The sequence below is a fragment of the Dipodomys spectabilis genome, unplaced genomic scaffold (genome assembly GCF_019054845.1).
Source record: "Dipodomys spectabilis isolate Male_0828 unplaced genomic scaffold, ASM1905484v1 ptg000594l, whole genome shotgun sequence".
Taxonomy (NCBI): domain Eukaryota; kingdom Metazoa; phylum Chordata; class Mammalia; order Rodentia; family Heteromyidae; genus Dipodomys; species Dipodomys spectabilis.
The window spans coordinates 378,607-400,865 of NW_024871271.1; the positions used below are offsets into that span (position 1 = coordinate 378,607).

The 22,259-nt window shown below is 44.1% G+C and overlaps 1 protein-coding gene across 1 annotated transcript in view; it reads right to left on the reverse strand.

Moving 5' to 3' along the window:
• Window positions 1-22,259, reverse strand: part of Htt (huntingtin) — a 117,783-nt gene that overhangs the window by 58,962 nt on the left and 36,562 nt on the right. The window contains exons 12-29 of the mRNA XM_042670960.1: window positions 21,762-22,102; window positions 19,881-20,001; window positions 19,527-19,645; window positions 18,295-18,406; window positions 17,935-18,072; window positions 17,056-17,214; window positions 16,870-16,967; window positions 15,417-15,556; window positions 14,328-14,391; window positions 13,965-14,065; window positions 13,422-13,568; window positions 11,926-12,046; window positions 10,848-10,924; window positions 9,798-9,949; window positions 8,602-8,804; window positions 4,669-4,795; window positions 2,930-3,057; window positions 91-201 (exon numbers count right to left, since the gene is read on the reverse strand). Of these exons, the coding sequence (XP_042526894.1) occupies window positions 91-201; window positions 2,930-3,057; window positions 4,669-4,795; window positions 8,602-8,804; window positions 9,798-9,949; window positions 10,848-10,924; window positions 11,926-12,046; window positions 13,422-13,568; window positions 13,965-14,065; window positions 14,328-14,391; window positions 15,417-15,556; window positions 16,870-16,967; window positions 17,056-17,214; window positions 17,935-18,072; window positions 18,295-18,406; window positions 19,527-19,645; window positions 19,881-20,001; window positions 21,762-22,102 (2,459 nt within the window). The remainder of the gene's footprint in view (window positions 1-90; window positions 202-2,929; window positions 3,058-4,668; window positions 4,796-8,601; window positions 8,805-9,797; window positions 9,950-10,847; window positions 10,925-11,925; window positions 12,047-13,421; window positions 13,569-13,964; window positions 14,066-14,327; window positions 14,392-15,416; window positions 15,557-16,869; window positions 16,968-17,055; window positions 17,215-17,934; window positions 18,073-18,294; window positions 18,407-19,526; window positions 19,646-19,880; window positions 20,002-21,761; window positions 22,103-22,259) is intronic.

The window sequence follows — 22,259 nt, forward strand, 5'->3', positions numbered from 1 at the left end:
CCCAGGCTGTGGTGCCTGGAGCCTGAGGTACCATCCTGGCCCCTTGGCTAGGGTGACATCAGGTTCGAGAGGAAGAAATGAAACACAAACCTTCCCAATGTCCTGCAGCGTTGCCAGCTCTAGAATCTGAGAAAGAACGTCCAAGGCAGAGCGCAGGAACCCCCCAAACTTCTCAGTGCTGTTCTGAAGATCCAAAGTGACCTTGGCAAGGTGGAAGGAGAGAGCACAGGGTTACTGGCACCACCTCAGTTCTGGTTATCTACAACAAAGACACAAATGCCATCTGCTGCAGCCAGAGGCCTCTGTGGACTGGCCATCTGGGTGTGTCTACTCACTAGCTATTTCAGGGATAGTCATCCCATCCTGCCACAAAATAGTAAGTCAGTCTTATTACGATTACATTAAGATTCTGAAGGATCCGGCTTACTTATACAGAAATTCTCCTATTTTCTAGAATCAGAGGATAGGACAGGGAGAAGCCAACTTCAGTATGCTTCCAACAGACCAGGAGGAAGAAGAGGAGTCCCTGTAGTGAGACCCTGGGACTTAATATGATGATGTCATGGAGGGCTACAGAGCCTGGAAGAGGCTCCCCTCCAACTTCTTCCCCTAGATAACTGAGAAGGGGAAAGAGGAGAGAGGTGTGGGATTCTAGAGTTCAGGTACCCAGAGAAGGCAGTCATGCAGTAAAAACTAACATAAGGGGCTGGGAAGGTGGCTCAGTGGTAGAGTGCTTGCCTTGCATGCCTGAGGCCCTGGGTTCGATTCCTCAGCACCACATAAGCAAAAAGAAAAAAGCCGGAAGTAGTGTTGTGGCTCGAGTGGTAGAGCGCTAGCCTTGAGCTGAAAAGCTGAGGGACCGCGCCCAGGCCCAGAATTAAGGCCCACAACCGGACCCCCCCCCCCCAAAAAAAAAAAACAACTAAGATAAAAGGGATAGCATGAGTGCTTAAGAAGCACTGAAAAAGTCCTGGGAGACTGGAAACCACAGAAATGAGAACCAGAGACAGGAAAGGGATCACAGAGAAGAAAAAAAAGGGGTGTGATATGGAGTGTGAAGACGGAAGGAAAGGAAGAGAAGATGATAAGACACATATCAGGACAAGTCAGCTACTCCAAACACAGGGAAACTGAGGAGTAAGACAGGAACAGAGAACCAAGGAAGCAGAAATCCAAGTGACTAAGAAAGCCAGAATTAAGGTGGAATAAGGTTACAGGGAGGAAAAAACAGCAAACAGGGAGAACAAACATTGGGAATATAGGAATGAAGCCTCTAGTTAAAGATGACATGAACTAAGCTAAAACAAGTTTTTTTAAAAAAACCAAAACAAAATAAAAACAGGCTGGGCCTCAGTGGCTCATGCCTGGAATCCTATACTCAGGAAGCTGAGATCTGAGGATCATGGTTCAAAGCCAGCCTGGGCAGGAAAGTCTGTGAGACTTTTTCTCTAATAAACCACTCAAACACTGGAAGTTGCAATGCAGCTAAAAGTGGTAGAGCAAGAATGCTAGCCTAAAGCTAAAGAACTCATGGGCAGTGCCCAATACCTGAGTTTAAGCCTTATAACTGACCAAAAAAAACCCCACAACATTCTTTTTTGTATGGACTGACATGTGGAACATACTAAACGGAGGCCCTAGACTTGCATAAAATGTGATGATATATTTTTTTTTTTTTTATCAAAATACCTTTTAATTTAAAAAAGAAAAGCTTCCTTTTTGGAGGACCAATACTGGGGCTTGAACTCAAGGTCTGGGGACTATCTCTTAGCATGTTTACTCAGTTGATGTTCTAACACTTGAGCAACACATCCACTTCCAGTGTTTTGGTGGTTAATTGTAAATAAAAGTATCACAGACTTCTTTTTTTGCCAGAGTTGACTTCAAACCTCAATCCTTAGATCTCAGCTTCCTGAGTTGTAAGGTCTGCAGGTATAAGCCACTGGCACCCTGCTTGATTCAAGATTTTATCTTTCAAAATGATCACTATCCCTCAGAAAGAAGCCAGGAGGTTTATAAATGATTTTCCAGCCAATTAAGAAGTTATCTATTAGTACAGTGAAAGAGTAGTATCAGGGACCCCTTTACTGAGACCTGTACAAGTACTGTGAGACATAATCTTTAAAAATTCTTCAAAGGTCACCTGGTTCTGAAGTAATTCCCTACACTGGCCAAGCACTGGTGGCTCACACCCGTAATCCTAGCTACTTAGGAGGCTGAGATCTGAGAATCATGGTTCAACGCCAACCCAGGCAAGGCAAGTCCATGAGACTCATCTCCAATTAAGCCGGAAGTGGTACTGTGGATCAAGTGGTAGAGCGCTCGCCTTGAGCTGAAGAGTTCAGGGACAGCGCCCAGGACCAGAGTTCAAGCCCCACGACCGACCAAAAAAAAAAAGACTCCCTACCCCAATAGGAAAGTTTCCTTAGATGGAAAGGGGGCTCATGTGCTCCGAATACCTGAAACAGGTTTGTGTGAAACACGTGTCTTCCCTCGGCAGACCCATGAGGGAGACCTGCACGCTACTGTACTGTGATGTGCACCTCAGAGGGCGAAGCAGAGGAAACCTGCATACAGAGCTACATGAGATCCCTGTAACCTGGCTGAATGGCCTAAGAAAGAGGCTGTGGTGAGCCTCAAGGGTGCACACCCAACACACCAAGCCTCAGGGTCTCCCACTTGCATATGAACACCAGCTGTTCTGAGAAGTCCATAAGCCATAAGAAATCACGTCCCTACTATAAAAATCTCAGATCTGTAAGTATCTGGAAATATCGGTAAAGCTACCATAAGCCAAGCTGAAAGACAAACTTGGTAAAAACAATCATAATTCGTATCTCTAACAGTATGTCCATACATATATAGCTCAAATCCTAAGAAAAAGACCAACAACCCATTAGAAACATCCAAGTACCCACGCATTTGGTACCTTGTAGTTGGCATGAGTGGCCTTCAGGACATCATGCAGTCTGAGGTAGGATGGGAGATGGTAGAAACTGCCCACTGAGGAAGATTTACTTGCTGTGACAGGGCCTGAGGAATCTGATTGTCGAGAGGCTTCAAAAGTATACAAAAAATAAATGTTTAGATCAAAGGAAAAAACCTGCCCAAGTTAACAAGAATTACTGATAATATGATTCTTTTTTTGGTTGGTCGTGGGGCCTGAACTCTGGGCCTCTGGGCTGTCTCTCAGCTCTTTAGCTCAAGGCGAGCGCTATACCACTTGAGCCACAGAGCCATTTCCGGCCTTTTCTTCTTATGTGGTGCTGAGGAATCAAACCCAGGGCCTCATGCATGTGGGGCAAGCACTCTCCCACCGAGGCACCTTTCCAGCCCCTGGTAATATGATTTTTAAGTGTTCTAGAAAAAACAAGTTCGGGGGCTGGGAAGTTGGCTCAGTGGTAGAGTGCCTGCCTTGCATGCCTGAGGCCCTGGGTTCGATTCCTCAGCACCACATAAGCAAAAAAAAAAAAAAAAAACCCGGAAGTGGCACTGTGACTCAAGTGGTAGAGCGCTAGCCTTGAGCTGAAGAGCTGAGGGACAGCGCCCAGGCCCAGAGATCAGGTCCCACGACCGGACCCAAAAAAAATAAAAAAAGAAAAAGAAAAAACAAGTTTGAGGACTGGGAAGGTGGCTCAGTGGTAGAGTGCTTGTCTTGCAGGCATGAGGCCCTGGGTTTGATTCCTCAACACCACATAAGCGGTAAAAGCCAGAAGTGGCGCTATGGCTCAAGTGGTAGAGCGCTAGCCTTGAGCTGAAGAGCTGAGGGACAGCCCCCAGGCCCAGAGTTCAGGCCCTACAACTGACCAAAAAAAAAAAAAAAAAAGTTCGAATCTCACCTCTATCTTCCTGATTAAGTAGAATGAGAAACTGACTAACAAATCAGAGCCTGAGGCCTGAAAAGTAACATAAGATAGTAAAAAGAGCACTAGCTGTTCTCGTTGGTTTCATTTGCTTGATTGCTTTAGAAGGCATCAGTGTGTCCACTGGGATCTGTTTACTGGATGAATGCTGGCTGGTTTTAGGCATCAGTTTGTTGACTGAATGCCTGTAATCAATCCCAGAACTACTCTGCCCAGGCCCAATAAGAACTGTACAGGCTGGATCCAGTTCTTCCTGCCATGTCAAAAGTCTGGCACCTTTTCTCTGACCTTTTCCCAGGTACTGAAGCCCCTTCCAACATCTGTGAATTTTCTAGTCTTTTGCAGCTGACTTTACCCCTTTCTTTAGCAGTCTGTTTTTCAAATAGGTACCACATAGCCAGCTCCCACATTTGTTGTCTCTTCTAAATGCAAATTCTATTTCCTACTCCAAAATCCCTACCAAACCACAATCAGCTCTACACACACACTCCAAGCTATCCATACTACCTCCTCCAGTGAAATCACAGCTACCTCCATTGCCACAGCCAGATGACTTACAGGCAAAAGTGACTGCTTTTCAGTAAGTAACACTTATAGATGCTAAGGCCAAAGAGTGTGCTGCTGACAAATAGCACGTTTATTAACTGAAGCAATTCGTAGAACTCCCATTGACTTCCTTGCTAGGTAGTAGATTTCCGTACAGCACCAAGTATTCTATGGATCTCAACAGGAGGGTAAGCTTAAGTCCCACCCTTCTGCAGCACAGACAGCGCCTGTCCCTCCCTACCCAGCACGTGTTCTTTACCTGTATTGGCCTCATTGCCTTTCTTGGGACTAGGTGGAACAGATGCCTGTTCTCCTGGTTCTCTCTCCTTCCCCTTTCGCCGGATGGGACTTAGAGAAGGGGGGTTTGCTAGAGAAGGCAAAGCTGCCTGAAACAGAAAACAAAAATGAGGTAGGAGTATGGCCAACAGACAATGGGAACTAAAACGACTCATATATGGTTTTGCCGTATAGTGAAAAGCGCTAACCATACAACCCATCTTGTTCTTTAAGCCTGTCTTTAACAGAGCTCTGAGCTACAAATGCCTGTACTCATCCACACAACAGGTTGCACCTGGTAGGTGAAGCCCAAAACTTCTTCACAGCTGCATGGTGAATGTGTTGCAGATGCACAGGGTTCTTGGGCTATGGCAAGGACCGGAGGCCACCAGCACCCCTCTAATAGTAGGCAATTGGGGTGTTCTATATGAGCCATGACATGCACAGGACATGATCCTGTTTTAAATGTCACTTTTTAAGTGACTCACTCAAGGTCGCAGTTAACAAGCAGCACAGCCAGGAGCCAGCAAGTACAGACACAAGCCACATTCTTTCCCCTCCATGAGTGAATATAGACTATCCAGCTCCCATGCCAGAGGCGGCAGCCAGCACGGACAGAGTGGAAATGACAGAGCCGCACTTCTAGTCCTTGTTCTGCTACCCACTTTCTCCCCAACCTTAACAAAGTGCCCACACAATGTCCCTGCCACTGAGCTGTTGAAACTTAACCTCTAAGATAATATATTAGGAAGTGGACAATTGGAGATGAGGCCATGTGAGTGGGACCCTCATAACGGGAATTAGTTCTTAAAAAAGAAACCAGCCAGGCGCCGGTGGCTCACGTCTGTAATCCTAGCTACTCAGGAGGCTGAGATCTGAGGATCACCGTTCAAAGCCAGCCCGGGCAGGAAAGTCCATGAGACTCTTATCTCCAATAAACCACTAGAAAACCGGAAGTGGCGCTGTAGCTCAAGCAGTAGAGAGCTCGCCTTGAGCTGAAGAGTGCAAGGACAGCGCCCAGGCCCAGTGTTCAAGCCCCACGAAGACACTGTAAGAAGACAGTTCTATGAGAGAATGGGCCCAAACAGAAGAAATATCTGTCAGCACCTTGATCTGACGTCTAGCCCCAGAACCATGCCACTCAGGATATGCCATTTTGTGATGGCAACTCAAATGAAAACCGAGCATGATCTGTAAGGACGTCACCCTGGGCAAATGGCCATAGTAAATGTCTATGGGAATGGGCAGAGGGAACAGAAAGGACTACAGAGGCTAGGTGAGAGGGTCTGTCACAAGGCCCCCAAGAGCATAAGCCCATCTGTAGGATTGTACAGAAGAGGCTTCCGAAGACAGAAAGCAGATCAATGGCTGACTGCTTGGAGCCAGGGGCATAGAAGGTTTTTGGGGAAAAGTACAGGCTTCTTTTGGGAGTCTAAAGTTGACTGTGGTGATAACAACTCTATGTCATACTTTAAAAGAAAATGAATTGTGGAAGTAGTGCTGTGACTTAAGTGCTAGAGCACTAGCCTTGAGCAAAAGAGCTCAGGGACGTGCACACCCAGGCCCTGAGTTCAAGCCCCATGACTGACAAAAAAATTTTATTTGTCATAGAGGCTGGGAATGTGGCTTCGTGGTAGAGTTCTTTCCTAGCATGCATGAAGCCCGGGGTTCACTTCCTCAGTAACATTGTTTAAACAGAAAAAAACGGAAGTGGTGCTGTGGCTCAAGTGGTAGAATGCTAGCCTTGAGCAAAAGAAGCTCAGGGATAGCGCCCAGGCCTTGAATTCAAGCCCCAGGACTTGCAAAAAAAGAAAAAGAAAGAATTGTATATTTGAATTATGTAATATGTAAACTATATTAATAAGATTATTTCCAAAGCTAGGCGAAATAGAGATACTACATCAGTCTGTTCAGAACAAACTGAGAGAAAGAAAAGGAGAAAAGGATATGGTCAGGGATGTGTATATTTACATGAATACATGTAAGTATACATATGAGTTTTTTTTCAAGGTATTTATTTTTATTTTTACTGTGAAAATACCGTTCAGAGGTGTTACAATTATATGGACAAGGTAATGAGTGCATTTCTTACCAAGTATTGTTGCCTCTCCTTCCCATCCCATCTCCACCCCCCCCCCCCAGAACCCCCCACCCCCTTGCAAGGTATTTAATAGGAAAAATAAAGGACTTGCCGACCCAGAATGAAGAGCTGTCATGGCTCCTATCTCTGGCTAAAAAAAATACAAAGTGAGGGAAGAGGCACAGGCACAGACATGGGGAGGGGATTAGAAGCTCAGTTCGCCATGTTCAACACATCTACGATCCACCAAACAGAAGCACCATGCGGAAGTCCACTGGGCACACGTGTCTGCAACTCCAGACTGTCCTGTCCACTGCTGAGACACTACCACTAGGTGGCTATTTACATTCAAACTTAATGAAAATTGAACAAGCTTTAAGTTCAGAAGACACACTAACCACTTTGAAGAGCTCATGGATCCTGTGTGGTTAGTGATGCTGCTGCAGCTGCCATGGACACAGACTACATCCACTGACATCAGAAGCTCTACTCGACATGGATGGTCCGGACAGTAGAAAGAGAAGATGACCCAAGACAGAGCTTTAACAGTGGGGAGGAAAAACTGAACAAGGCAGTGCTGGGGGGGTTGAAGGAAACACAAGAGACAGACTAAAGCGAATGCTCAGAGGCTGAAGGGGGAAGAAGGAAAGAGATAAAGAAGAGTCCTGGAGACATGATACTGGCAGGAAGAGTGTGTGGGGCGTGATAGCAGAAATCAGGCTAGCAGAGGTTAAAGAGAGATGAAGTAGAGGGTCAGAGTCCAGCTGTACAAGGCCCGAGAAACCTCATTCTAAAGGTCCATATCTAAGAAGGGGTAAAGGCTAGGTGTTGGGATGGGAGACTGAATTTTCAGAAGGCATTGCAGAAGAAGAGAACCAGAAGATAGAATGGTTTAAAGATGAAAGACACAATGCTAGGCGTAGTGGCTTACACCTGTAATCCTAGCTACTCAGGAGGCTGAGATCTGAAAAATAAAAAAAAGATGAAAGACACAGAAAAGAGAAGAATCACATGTAACTGTAAGTGAACTGGTAAATCTGAAGTTCATTGTGTGAATACTTTAACATTTGTTTTAGTGTTCATTTTTTTTTTTTTGGTCAGTTGTGTGGCTTGAACTCTGGGCCTGGGCGCTATCCCTGAGCTCTTCAGCTCTTGAGCCACAGCACCACTTCTGGTTTTCTGGTGGTTAATTGGAGATAAGAGCCTCACAAATGTTCCTGCCTGGGCTGGCTTTGAACCACAATCCTCAGTGTTGATTTTTTTTTTTGGGGTCAGTTGTGTGGCTTGAACTCTGAGCCTGGGCGCTGTCCCTCAGCTCTTCAGCTCAAGGCTAGTGATCTACTACTGGAGCCACAGCGCCACTTCCCATTTCTGATTTTTGAGTGGTTATTTGGAGATAAGAGTCTCACAGGGACTTTTCTGGTACATGATACCCAGGACCATACTGAGCTCAAAGAGGCTTGGCCTCACTAAGGGGCTAGACTGGGAAAATGCTGCTCTCCAGCAACACGCAGCCCAGAACAGCTGCCACTGCACACATTCACATATGCCAGAAACATCTGAGATATCTGGAATGAAGGAACCAGCTATCCTGGAAAATGACCAACAATTCTTTTCCCCTGTGTGCGCCCCTCTTCCCCCCCCCACTCCCGAAGATGGTAATCAGAGATAAAAGTCTTTTAAAATAAATAACCATAGTTTTGATGTTAAATGAAGCATCAGGATATGCGTGATATGGTTTACTTACAGCAAAAGTGAGTGAGGAAAAGAAAAGGATGGCTAAAGCAAGGTGTTCTGGAAGCCCAGTCGCCAGGGCTGCCTTGAAGAAGAAGTTACCTTAATTGCTGGCCCCGGAGTCACATCATCCAAGACGTGAGCACAGATATTGATCACCTTCAGCAGGTGGGAGAAAAGCTGCTCTACCATGGGCACCAGTGTCCGGTCACCTAACGCTGGCCACACCTCCTCTTGTCTGGTGGCTGTTGGGTTGGCTTCTTCTTCAGAGGTCCATGAACTTCTCAGAGACTTGGGGGCACTGGCTGTGACACAGGCACACACATTACTCCCCCTTTTCCAGTGGAGGGGAAGGAAGCTGCTTGTTGAAAACACAAGTTCCTCACCTATCTATACTGACAGACCGCTGGATCTCTGTACCTGATGCTCAACAGATGCCTCCAACTGTGTTCCAACTTCTACAAAAACCCAGGCTCAGTTGCAGACTAAAGCTCAGTAACTCTGCCTCTTTCATTCTTTGAATCACTTCCCTCTAATCCCAAATTACTTAAACAGAAGCTCAACCAAGATGGTAATTCTGGTCAGAATGTCAAAGTTAATCTACTAACTGATCTTCCTCATCTTCTCCTTCAGCCTGTACTGAATTAAGTTGAGTGATCCTTTTAGAACACAAATCTAACTACTAGTTGCTGCTTCCATGAATTCTGCGGGTGGTGAACAGAACCAGCCCAGATTCCTTACAGGGGACTGGTGTCCCTTCACCGTAGCTTCAATGGACTTGGCCATCCTGGTTGGTGCATCCTCCATTCTCATCCCTGCACTCTGTGACTTCCACTCCCCTGCAGCCACACTTTTCCATCTCCACACCCTCACATGTGCAATGCCTCACCTGATGTGTCTAATCTATACCTACCCTGTGCTGCTACTGTGCTAGCTTGTATGACTCTTCCGTCAGTCAGCAATCAACTGGAAAATGAAGCCCATACATATGCTCTAATGCCCTAAAGGTGTCAGATAATTCCTGGTACATGATAGCCAGGACCATACTGAGCTCAAAGGAGCTTGGCTTCACTAAGGGGCTAGACTGCGAAAATGCTGCTCTCCAGCAACACACAGCCCAGAACAGCTGCCACTGCACACATTCACATATGCCAGAAACATCTGAGATATCTGGCGTGAAGGAACCAGCTATCCTGGAAAATGACCAACAATTCTTTTCCCTTGTGTGCGCCCCCTCCCTTCTCCCCAAGAAGGTAATCAGAGATAAAAATCCTGGAGACTCTACTTCAACTTGGTACCTGCAAGCAAGTTTCCAGCCAAAACCAAGGCGTCTTGATGGGCTGAGAGATCCAATGGGAACCAAGCTGACGAGAGCAAGGTGAGAATCATGGTGGCCATCCCCACGGTACAGCTTTTTCTAGAGTCGTCGGAGGCACTGAGTGGGGGCGCTCTGGAAGGAGGCATTTACAAGGTAAAATGACAAGGAGTTTCAAGCAAATACTCTCATGAGAAAGCATGTCAGACGCATTCCATACCAGCTCAGAAGTTCATTTTACTATTGCTAAACAACTAACACCCTTTCTGTGAAGTACCTAAAAACTATTTGAGAAATCAAACCAAGTAATAGATCTGATTAGGAGAAGTAGCACTATGTGGTTATTCTGATGACTTTCTAACTTCCTTTGTGTTTTGATTTTGTTTTTACTTTGACCTAAGTCAAAGTCTAGTGCTGGACCTCTAACTAAAACCTCCAATTGTTCAGTCTCTAATTGTGAGAAAAAGAAAGCAATGTTGTAGATTAAGTATACAATGTAGCCAGGCACTGGTGGCTCATGCCTGTAATCTTAGCTACTCAGGAGGCTGAGATCTGAAGATCATGGTTCAAAGCCAGCCCCGGCAGAAAAGTCCCCATGAGACTCTTATCTCCAAATAACAACTCAAAAATCAGAAATGTAGCTGTGGTAGAGCGCTACCCTTGAGCACAGAGGCTCAAGGACAATGTCCCAGCCCTAAATTCAAACTCCATAACAGAAAAATTGTTTAAAAAATAAAAAAGAATATAATCCATACACTGAGACACAGACGTCTGCATATCTACTATCAAGCATGACAGAAGTCATCAAAATCCCATAACCAGCACACAGATGGAGGCTTACTTCTTAATGCTGCACAAGAGACAAAACACTTTCCCAGATGCCAGCAGGCTATTTACTAGAGGAAAATTATTATTTAATGATAACTCCTAACATAACATGCAAGAGTTCCTAAAGTACAGCCTTATAGCTCATCCCAGTAATTGTGCTTGTCCATGTAGTATCAGACAACTACAGGCTGGGGAAAATACATACCCACAATGCCAACCTAAACTCCAGACACAAACTGGAAAAGCTGCAGAAAGAAGACACAAAGCTTCACAGCATCCAAACTACCAAAGAGAGAGAGAGAGAAAGAAAAAAAATCACCCAAACACCACAACATATTGACCAAATTAAACCTCATTTTACCTTTTATAAATAGTACAACAGAAAGAAAACTGAGAGCTCTGCATGACCACAAGACATTCACCCAACCAAAGGACACATTGATAATTTAAGATACAGCTAGACAACTGCCATACATGCTAATAAAAGGGTGATGACACCCAGGGAATAGGGGCCAGCAGTTATTTTTCATACTTGAGATCAAACTGTAAACAACCCTAGCATGGTTTTGTAGTCTACCTTTTTTCTTTCAACATTAAGAATTAATATTATAGCTCCCCATATCATTAAAAATTCTCCAAAGGATCATATTAATAAATGTACAATGTGTTAATATATAAAATTTAATCACTCTTAGCTTTTAGACATCAGAGTCCAACTTGAAATCATGATATGATTACATTATATAATAATCTTTGTATTTCTGATTTACCCTTTAGTATAATTACCAGATCTCTGAGTTAATTGTACTAGAGATGCTGCATTTCTCATTCAGATTATAGAGTTTCTATTTTAAGTCTTCTAAAAGTGACTGAGTTAGTTTCTAATGAGTCTGTACTAGTTTCGATTCTGTTGATAAACACAGTTCTTTTTTTTTTTTTTTTGTCGGTCATGGGGCTTGAACTCTGGGCCTGGGCGCTGTCCCTCAGCTCTTCAGCTCAAGGCGAGCGCTCTACCACTTGAGCTACAGCACCACTTCCAGTTTTCTGGTGGTTTATTGGAGATAGGAGTCTCACGGTCTCTCCTGCCCGGGCTGGCTTTGAACCGCGATCCTCAGATCTCAGCCTCCTGAGTAGCTAGGATTACAGGTGTGAGCCCGGCGATAAACACAGTTCTTTAGCAAGCCTCAGAAGAGTGCCAACACACCATCTCCTGTGACCATGCATGTGGATTTTCACAGAACTACTTAAAATCAACCTCCTTAAGCCCAACCAAGAAGACTTACTGTGAGTGCCCTAGTGGTTGATGTGATCAGCTCATGAGAAACTGCAGCAATAACTCTTGACAGGTTATTTTCCATGGTGACATCTGTTATGCTTGGTAGTAAGCTATAACCTCTATATATTCTAGTAAGAAAAATACAAGACTTAAAATGTACTCTTAAAGCATACAACATTGTCTTAAGATCAAATTACACTTAAAAGACTGTAATCCAAGCGATGGTGGCTCACACCTGTAATCCTACTCAGGAAGCTGAGATCTGAGGATCGTGGTTCAAAGCCAGTCAGGCAGAAAAGTCCGTGGGAGACTCTTATCTCCAATTAATCACTCAAAAACTGGAAGTAGTGCTGTGGCTCAAATGGTAGAATGCTAGCCTTAAGCACAAAGAGGCTCAGGGACAGCGCCCAGGCCCTGAGTTCAAGCCCCACAACTGACCAAAAAAAAAAAAAGTTTAACATTGAAGGCTAGAAACAGGAAATAGGGTTGAGGATATAGTTCAGTGGTAGTGTTGTCTAGCACAAAGTCCTAAGACCCCTTACTCTGCAAAGAGAAGGAAAGGGTGGAGATGGCGGGGGAAAACATAAGAAACAGAGGAAGTGAGGAAAAGAAAACCATGTGTGGAAATAAATCTGGCACCCCTCTTTTTCCACTAGGTGCCCTCCTCCCCCAACCTGCACGACAGCTCTGGGGCCACATCCCCGGCCCGCTACTTCTTGTGCAGACCCCTGCATGTTCTGAGCATCCAGATCACTACTACTGAAGTCCCAAGGCACTTCTTACACATTCCATCTGTGCCACCCTGTCTACCTCTAACTTTACAGATAGATTCTAATTCTCCAAGGGTTTAAAATCAGGCCCATATGGAGTTCACATTTGATTCACTTTTGTGTTCCTCAGTGTTCTGTCCAGATAAACTCAGCAACAAAACTAAGGAGAATCTGACATCTTTTCCTAAGTGAGAAGCATGGCAAAACCTACTGGTTAACTATGACTACTATACAGACACTAAGTACAGGTGACTGTCAAGGGGCCATATGTCAAAAGAACCTTGGCAAAAAGCGCTAGCTGCGTGGCTGAAGCAGCAGAGCACCTGCCCAGAAGCACTGCTGCACATCACTGAGCTAGGTGCCCCCACATAGTTAGACACTTCAGTCATCTGCCCACCTAAACATTATCAGGCATGCTCTCGACAGAGCCACTCACTTTAGAAGGGACACTAAAACAGTGTGAATTTTCAATGGACAAGTGTTCAGATTGACAGTCCCACACAAAAATGAAGCTGTCATTACAACAAGTGATCACGTCACTCCTCAGACAGGGCTTAATTAACCAGAGTGTTGGTATGACAACAAACCACAGTGGTGCTTTGACAACACCTGAAGAAGATAAAAAGCCTGTCAAAGAAAGATGAGCTACAATATCCAGAATTAAAGCCTTCTGTTTTCAGAAAGGAGAAAGCAGGCATCAGAAGAAGCCTATTTTGCCACATGGGCAGTATACCTGGTAATGGTGCTGACGGAGAAGTGCGACGGAGGCTGTGTCTCGTGCATGAGCAGCTTCAGGTAAACACTACTTTGATCTCTTGCCACAGCCACTACGGGATCTGCCTGTCCTTGGTCACATTTATAAAACAGCTTTGGAACCAACCTACCAGGAGAGCAAGGCTGATTTACTCAGAAAGCACAGTGAACACGCCCATGCTTTACCCTCTCCCTCCAGGCAGCTGGCTACCCTAAATCCTTTCCCATTGCCAATAGCAATTACCTCCAGGCAGCAAAACTGAAGGCGATTGATTTTTATTCCTTTCCTAGTGCCACTCTGCATATTCCAAAATTTTGACAATGAAAAATCACTTTTACAATAAAAGGTTAGTAGTTTGTTTTTCTAAGTATCATTTTAGATTCTTATGGTAAAGAGCAGAATGGCTGAAAAGACTCAGGGATACCTCCCGAGAGCCTCTGAATTCCACCCACCCTTCCCACCATCACACCATTTATACTTCAAATACAAACAGGCAGGAAGAGAGAAAATACTGGTAAATACCTTACTAATGAAGCTGCAGCAACATGTCGCACCCTGGGGTCTTCATCCCCAAGCAAATAGATGACCACATTATTGAGGACTCGTTCTTGCAGTTTTAAAAGCTTTAGAGAAGCAGATAATAAAGATAAACATAATCTCTGTAGCTGACTACATTTCAGGTGAGATATTATAGAAAGCTAGTGAGGAAAAGCCTGAGATAACTAATCTTAAGTCTATACCAAAAAGTCACAACTTTTGTAACAACTGCTAAATGTATCTAAAAACACAACGACACTGTTACGGAAGTTTCACACACTAGGAAGGTCCTACCAACACTCAGGTTCCTGGAAGGTAGGGCAAGGTCTCCAAGAATGAGCTGCTTACCCCTGTGTAATGATGAGCCCCTCTGTGCAAGCTTTCTGCTTTTGCCTCCAAAAAGCTCACCAGCCTAACAAAAGAACATATTCAACAATGAAGTCACTCAGTCACTCAGCAAGCCCTCCGAGCGAGCTGCGGCCCTGGAAGCTGGGACACAAAGGCTGTCCACCCAGCCTCCAGAGGCAGCCATTCCTTGAAATGGCAGATCTAAAAGTATACTTAAGAAAGGCTGATTTACATTCCTTCCACAATTTCAGACTCACCAAGACAGTGCTTAATAAATGGCTTTTCATCAAATTGCTCATCTTCTCTTTCAAAGACTCCAACTGCCCCAAAAGTGAATTCAACCACCTCCTGAGGAAGGAGGCCCACTGCAAACTATCCCGCCCACCAAGGGACCAGGCACCTTGCTCCACGGCCCTCCCTGCAGGTACAGTAAGAACTGTTCTCAGGATGGAACAGGGCTCATCCTAGCTTTAGAATCAAATAAACAAAAACACCCCCCCCACCCCGCCCCTCAAGACTGGGAATGCTGCTCAGTAGTAGTCATTGCCAAACAAGTATAAAGCCCTGGACTCTATCTCTATTACCTCAAAACAAAACAAAATAAAACAAATGACCTGGATTACAAAGGTATGTGATTTCCCCTCTGAGATAAATTGTTAAAAGAAAGCACCTCAACTAAACCTATTCTGAGAAAATTAAAGTTGAAACACAACAGAAATTTTTTTAATTGCAAAAAATGCAAATAAGCTAATTCCCTTAAATTCAGAAATACAATGATAGTACATTATAAACAAGCAGCATTGATAAAAGTCTACAATTCTTAAAAGTTTAAGACAAAGGTGAAAAAAATCCAGAGCTCTTTTACTCCTGCACCTAGAAAACGTAACTCAAGACTACCAGAAAACCCTAGTTCTCATTTAGAACGCCCAAGCACAGGGCAAAGTTCAAAAAAGGGCTACCGTGAAGGATGAAAATCACAGCCCTCTGCCTGAACTATTGAGGTTTCTAATTTAAACTCAATAGCTACAAACAATCCCAGGAACTTTGACTCTCTAGTTGAGTCTCTGAATTTAAACTGTATTCACTTACCTGAAGTCGATCTCAGCAAGAGTCTCCAACAGCTCTGTCCTCAGCAGCCAGTAGGGGCTATTCCTCAGAGACAGCACATCAATGAGCAGCTGTAATCCCAGGTCACTGTAGCTGCTGCTGCAGAGACTCATGACACAGTGCTGAAAAGCAGGACCCACAGACCAAGGTGGGAGGATTAGCCCCTGCACAACCTCACTGCAACAGTTGTAGGTGGTCTTACAATAGCACTCTTACAAATACACCTCTTTTGAAATTTTGTTGTTGTTTGTTGGTACTAGAGCTTGAACTCAGGGCCTAGGCCACTGTCCCTGAGCTTTTTCACTCAATGCTGGCATTCTACCATTTAAGCCATAGCTCTACTTCTGTTTATTTTGTGATTAATTATAGATAAAAGTCTCAAACTTTCCTACCCTGGCTGGCTTTGAGCCACAATACTCAGAGCTCAGCTCCTGAGTAGCTAGGATTAAAGGTGTGTGAGCTACTGACACCAACTCTGTTTTATGATTTTTAAATGGCAAGAGGGGATGGGAATGTGGCCTAGCATGCATGAAGCACTGAGTTTGATTCCTCAGTTCCACATAAATAGAAAAAGCTGGAAGTGGTGCTGTGGCTCAAGTGGTAGAGTGCTAGCCTTAAGCAAAAGAAGCTCAGGGACAGTGCCCAGGCCCTGAGTTCAAGCCCCAGGACTAGCAAAATAAACAATTTATTTCAGTAAAATCAAGAAAGGGATAACATTGTCCAAAAGTAGTAAAAGCATTCATTACCTGACTTACAAAATGGTAACCCTTCTGTGCAACACCTTAATAATAACAATAAAATTATATTTAAAAATTAAAACTAGGTTCAAACATCCAGGCACTGGTAGCTCACACCTGTAATCCTAGCTACTCAGGAGGCTGAGATCTGAGGATTAAAGTTTGAAGCCTGCCCACACTGGAAAGTCTATGAGACTCTTATATCCAGTCAACCACCAAAACACTGAAAGCGAGTCTGTGACTCAAGTAGTAGAGGCTAGTCTTGAGCAGACAAGCTAAGGGACAGTGCTCAGGCCCTGAGTTCAGGTCCCAGTATCAGCACCAAAAAAAAAAAAAAAAAAAAAAAAAAGCAGGTTGATTATATATTCCTTATGGCTTAATTTATTCCACATTTTATGTATTGGCTTACTACAGAATTTTATTTTGTTATTCAATGGCTTTTGCATTTAATAATAGCATGGTGTAATTCCAAACATACTCTTTAGGAGAAGTATGTATTTAAAAAATATTCAATGAATTTTAAAAAGTTTACTTAAACTTTAGTGTTCTTGGCAATGTCTTCTAAAACAGAACTGGCGTATACACATGTCATTGTTTTGTTTTAGAAGATAAATACTTCCTCTGACACTCCAATTTTAACAGTAACAACAGTAAAAAGTCCACTGGTCAAAGAAAGTCACAGGAGACATAGCACTCACCCTCACAGCTGTACAGGCCAGCTTACAGGTAACAGAAGACTCATCCTTCAAAGTTTTCCTCAGCAAAGGAATGCAGTCTGCCAAAGAAAATCTATTCCCTGACCAGGAGGATAAGGAATAAACATTTTCACAGAAATTAAACGATGGAACACTAACCAGAAAAGGCACCACTGAAGTGTCCATTACCTGTTAGGACTCTGATGGTGCCAAGCCAGTCCCCCACATGGAAGCGGGAGCGGCTGAGGGTGGAGCAGACGAGAGTCCCACAGAGAATGGCAGTGGCTCCTCTGACCTGTGGGTCTCCATGATCAATATAGTTCAAGATGTCTGAGACATACTGCTCCTCTGTGGAAACATAGCACACAGTCACTGTACCATCAACTTTCTACTTCAAATGCTTAATTCTAAGAAAGGAGGAAAACAGCATTCCAAATTTCTAAGTGATTAGACCATAAAAACCCAAGTGGTTTAAAAAAAAGGGGGGAGGGGTTAAGGGTTCTGGATTCATCTTATTACTGATCTCTCAAGAGATCATTTGATTTGAGGGATTGTAATTCCAGGTTGCCAGACAATAATCCAACCTCCAAATTTTATTTTAAAACAAAGATGGAAGAACCTCAACTCGCTACTTGCTTACTTACTTAACAAATAATTTAAAAGCACAAGTTTACTCTCTAATCCAAAAGAAGAGAAAGAGAAGGTAGAAGATAACTTCTACCCCATGATGACAGGAGAGAGGCCCTGCTGTGGCTCTATGCACCGTAGCTCCACTAACCTCCGACCAGCTGAGAGTGAGGTACAATACGGTGTACATAGTGTATGTGTGTAAGCCACTCTATGGTTCCCAGATTTCTAGTTTGTATTTTACAGTTTCACCTATAAACACAACATCTAAAGGGGACCAGGAAACTAAGAAGAGTGCCTTCTGTCTGTTCATGGAGAGCCACAACACAGTCCAAATACACAAATCCACTCAAAATACTTTTTGTTCTAAATCTAAAACAAAATCTAAGACCACCTGAAATAAATATCTTTTAAGTAATGATTTAAATCTAAAGAACCTACCAGGGTACTCCATGGGAGCAAGGGGTGCTTTATAAAGTCTGCTGAAAAAAGACTCCGGATGAAGGGCCACGGCTGCTCCAACACAGCTGAGGGCCAGAGCCTTAACACTGACCCTCACGTCTCTGTCTGGAACCAGGGCTGCAAAGAAATCACCCACATCAGCTTCAGCCTTTCAAATAAACAAAACTAGATTCTACTCACTGCCTGCCTCTATCGTTTCCTCCCTTCTCCCATCAGATAGGGGTAAGCAAAGCTACACTAATAACGAAACAAAAACTGAACTCCAAATTGGCCTCTGAAACCTCCAACATCTCCTCAACTGTACTTCCTCCTCATCTGTACCTGACTTCCTGTGCTTACCATTCTTTTTCCCAGTTAACAAAAATGATGCCGATAAAAGGCGAACACAATGGACCAGAGGAGCAGAATCATCATCAGTAGAGTGTCCGATATCACCTTTGATTCGGCAAGGCTAGAACAGAGAGGGAAACACTTGTTTGTCTTTCAAAGAGCCAATAAATATAGACCTGTAATCGCAGGTACTCAGAAGACAAAAGTAGGAGGATCACAGATCCTAGCCTAGACAAAACAACAAAACCCTACTTCAAAAAAGATGGTGGTGTGACTCAAGGGGTTGTTCACTCACCTAGCAAATACAGTGCTTCGAGTTCAAACTAGCACCACCAAGACAAAGGTCAATACATCTATTCATTAGTTTATTCAACAGAATGAGCAATGTCAGTTGCTGGGAAGCTGAGCAGAATCTGACGAATCAGAGCACTACAGCACAGGGCCACAGGGTCACAGGACTGGGGAAGGGGATAAGCTCAGCGCACAGGGAGAGCACACTAGAAAAGGAAGCACCAAGACAGGTACTCTTAGTAGAGGCTTCTCAGATTATGGTTTCCACAGGACAAGCTGAAAATACTCATAGTGAAGCAGAAACACAGAGAAGCCTGAGGTTAGAAACAGGAGAGAGGAAGTAAAAAAATGCAGCTGTGAGGGCTGGGAATGTGGCTTAGTGGTAGAGTGCTTGCCTAGCATGCATGAAGACCTGGATTTGACTCCTCAGTACCAAATACACAGAAAAAGCCAGATGTGCCACTGTGGCTCAAGTGGTAGAGTGCTAGCCTTGAGCAAAAGAAGTTCAGGAACAGCACCCAGGCCCTGAGTTCAAGCCCCAGGACTTGTGACAGATGGAATTAAACTATAAGACACATTCCTTGTCCTCGAGGAATTTAAGAATAACTGGAAAGACAGTACAATTGCATGACAAAGACAAATGATATACAAGAGATATTTTAAATACTTCACCGTATCTAAGAGATCAGGCAAGGCACAGCTCAGTGCAGGCCAGACCTGTTGGGGAGGGTTTTTAAAGGAGTCAGAAGTCAGCCATCTTTAACATCTGGGTAGTAGTTCCCAGAGAGGCGGAAGAGTGGGCAAGCCAGGCGAGTGGCAGGAGAGTACTTGGGAGGGAGACGGGCAGAGCCAGTGCTGAGCAGCAGTAAACAAGGGCTACAAAGGACAGGGGCTGCAACGGGCGGGTGTCAGAATGCTGAGTCAACACAAGCCGGGCCCGGGGCACTCACCTTGGTCTCTGTGTCGCCTGGTTCAGGCGCTTCATCTCTTGACACAAATTTATCGACACTGCTGTCAGAAAGCTGCCTGCTGTGACCCATGCTCTCCAATAACTGTACCTTCTGAAGTGCTTTAAAAAGAGAAAGTGAGACCGACAGGTTTCCAATTAAAGTACATTGCACATTTCCCCAAAAAGAACGTAAAAATAAAGGATTTAGATCAAGTGCAACCATACATAAATTAGTCTAGTTACAACTCACAAATCGAAGAATGAAAAGGTTTCTTCTAGAAAGTGAAGATGAAATCAAGATGTCCTAAGATGAAAAGAACACAGACCATTTTGCAGCACCGCCAAATCGCCTTACCCAGGGAGGAGTTTCTGAAAGCACTCGAGTCTCCACCAGGAAGAACACACTCAGCTCCCTCGTCCTCCTGCGGCTGGCCGAGCTGCACGCTGGGGCACTGGCTGTCAGCACCATCTAACACCTACCACAGTGAGGGCAGCTGTGAACACTCAGAATTGTGATCATCAGGGACAAGGCAAACACTCAACGCTTGTGATACGTACAAAACACAAAGACCATTTTACTTATCACACTTGGTGCATATGTACAATTCTTAAGAGCTGACTGGCCACACATCACAACTAGGTTATGAAAAGCTTTTATAGCTCTAAGAATTTTAAAGAAACTTAAATCTAGAAAATGCTATAGAAGAAAAAGGCCACACAGGCATTGTGATAGAAACCTATAATTTAGCACCCAGGAAGGAGAGGCAGGAAGAACATGAGTTCAAGGCCAGCCTGGTCTAATAGTGAGGCTCTCATTCAAAAGACAAAAATAAAAAATAATTTTTTCTTCGTGAACAACTTTTATTGTAAATCAGAAATGAAGACAAGGATATTTAAAAAAAAACCTAACAATATAATAGATTGTCTCCACAAAACTTGGGACACAGTGTTTCATATGTTCAGCCAAAAGCCTTGCTTATGATTTGGTATTGCAAGATGTCTCACATGCAATTGTGTAATTTACCTAAAAAGATGAGTGATGACTCTCAACTAAGTATTATGAGAACAATTCTATCGTTATATCATTTAAGAAAATCATTCTCTACGTTCCTCATTTGAAAACAAAACTCAAGCCAGGTATTAGTGGTTCATGCTGATAATCCTAGCTACGCAAGAGGCTGAAATCTGAGCATTGTGACAGCCCAGGCAGATAAATCTGAGAGACTTATATGTCTAACTAGCAAAAAGCTAGAACTGGAGTTGTGGAGTTGCAGTTCAAGTGGTACAGCGTCAACCAGTCTTGAAAAGCCCATGAGTATCCACATGCACAGAGGGGAGCAAGAGGACATGGTGCACACCTAGGATCCCAGCAATTATGGGAAAACACAGGATTCTCTCACCCAGGTAGGAGGGAGACGCTACGTTAAAAACGATGAACAAAAAACAAGACTGAAGGAATGGCTCAAGGGATAAAGCTCCAGTCTAGGAAGAGGCCATGAATTCAAAACCTAGTACTACCAAAAAAAAGATACCATGTACTCAGGACATATAACCAACAAACCCTATTTTTTACTGCCATGTTCTACACTAAAGATAATAAGCTGTTTTCTTCAGTGAACAGACAAGATCAAGCTCTTTGTTAATAATTTCAGATGGCTGCAGGGTGCTGGTGGCTCACACCTATAATCCTAGCTAGACTGAGATCTGAGCATCACAGTTCAAAACCAGCCAGGCAGGAAAGTTGGCAAGACCCTTATCTCCAATTAACCACCAGCAAAAAAAGGTAGAAATGGAGCGATGGCTCAACATTAAAAAAGCTTAGGGACAGGGCTGGGAAGGTAGCTCAGTGGTAGAGTGCTTGCCTTGCATGCATAAGGCCCTGGGTTTGATTCCTCAGCACCACATAAGTAGAAAAAGCCAGGTGTGGCGCTGTGGCTCAAGTGGTAGAGTGCTAGCCGTGAGCTGAAAAGCTGAGAGACAGCGCCCAGGCCCAGAGTTCAAGCCCCATGACCGACCAAAAAAAAAAAAGCTTAGAGACAGTATGCAGCATCGGAGTTCAAGGTCCAGGACCAGCACACACACACACACAAACTTTTTAAATAATAATTGGAAAATTATTATCATCACATCGGTATTGGCAGACATCATGAGAAAAATCAGCAGGAAGGCCTTGAGGAATGAACATGGGGAGATGGCAGGATCGGCTGCACAAGAACCCATTCATTTGCCAACTTACAATTTCAGAACTGTCGGAGGGTGTCACGGCCGAGTCAGGTCCTTCAGTGGTGGTCTGGGAGCTGTCACTGATAGGTGAGGAGGCCTGGGTCCCATCATTTAGGTCCAGAGCAGGGTCAGATGGAACTGCACTGATTTGGCTGGAGCTGTGGCTCAAGATGTCCTCCTCATCTCCATCAGTGGCAGCACTAGTCAAGTCACAGCCAGAGAGGTCCACAGAGTCTGCTTGCAGCGTGTGCTGTGAACGAGGCTGCTCCGTAATGATGTCATGACCCACAGACCCAGGAGTGGAGATCCCGGGAGAGGCAGCCAGCTCTCCACCGATCTCACTCTTCACTGAGGCTGAACACAGAGAAACATGCATTTGTCAAATCTGCTAAGGAACTAAAGCTGTGCAAAATAAAAATAAAAATTGCATTTTAAAACAACTACATGGTTAAAATAAAAACTAAAACGTGCCTTTTTAAAATGCTGTACAAATTCTCAAAGATCAAAGCTC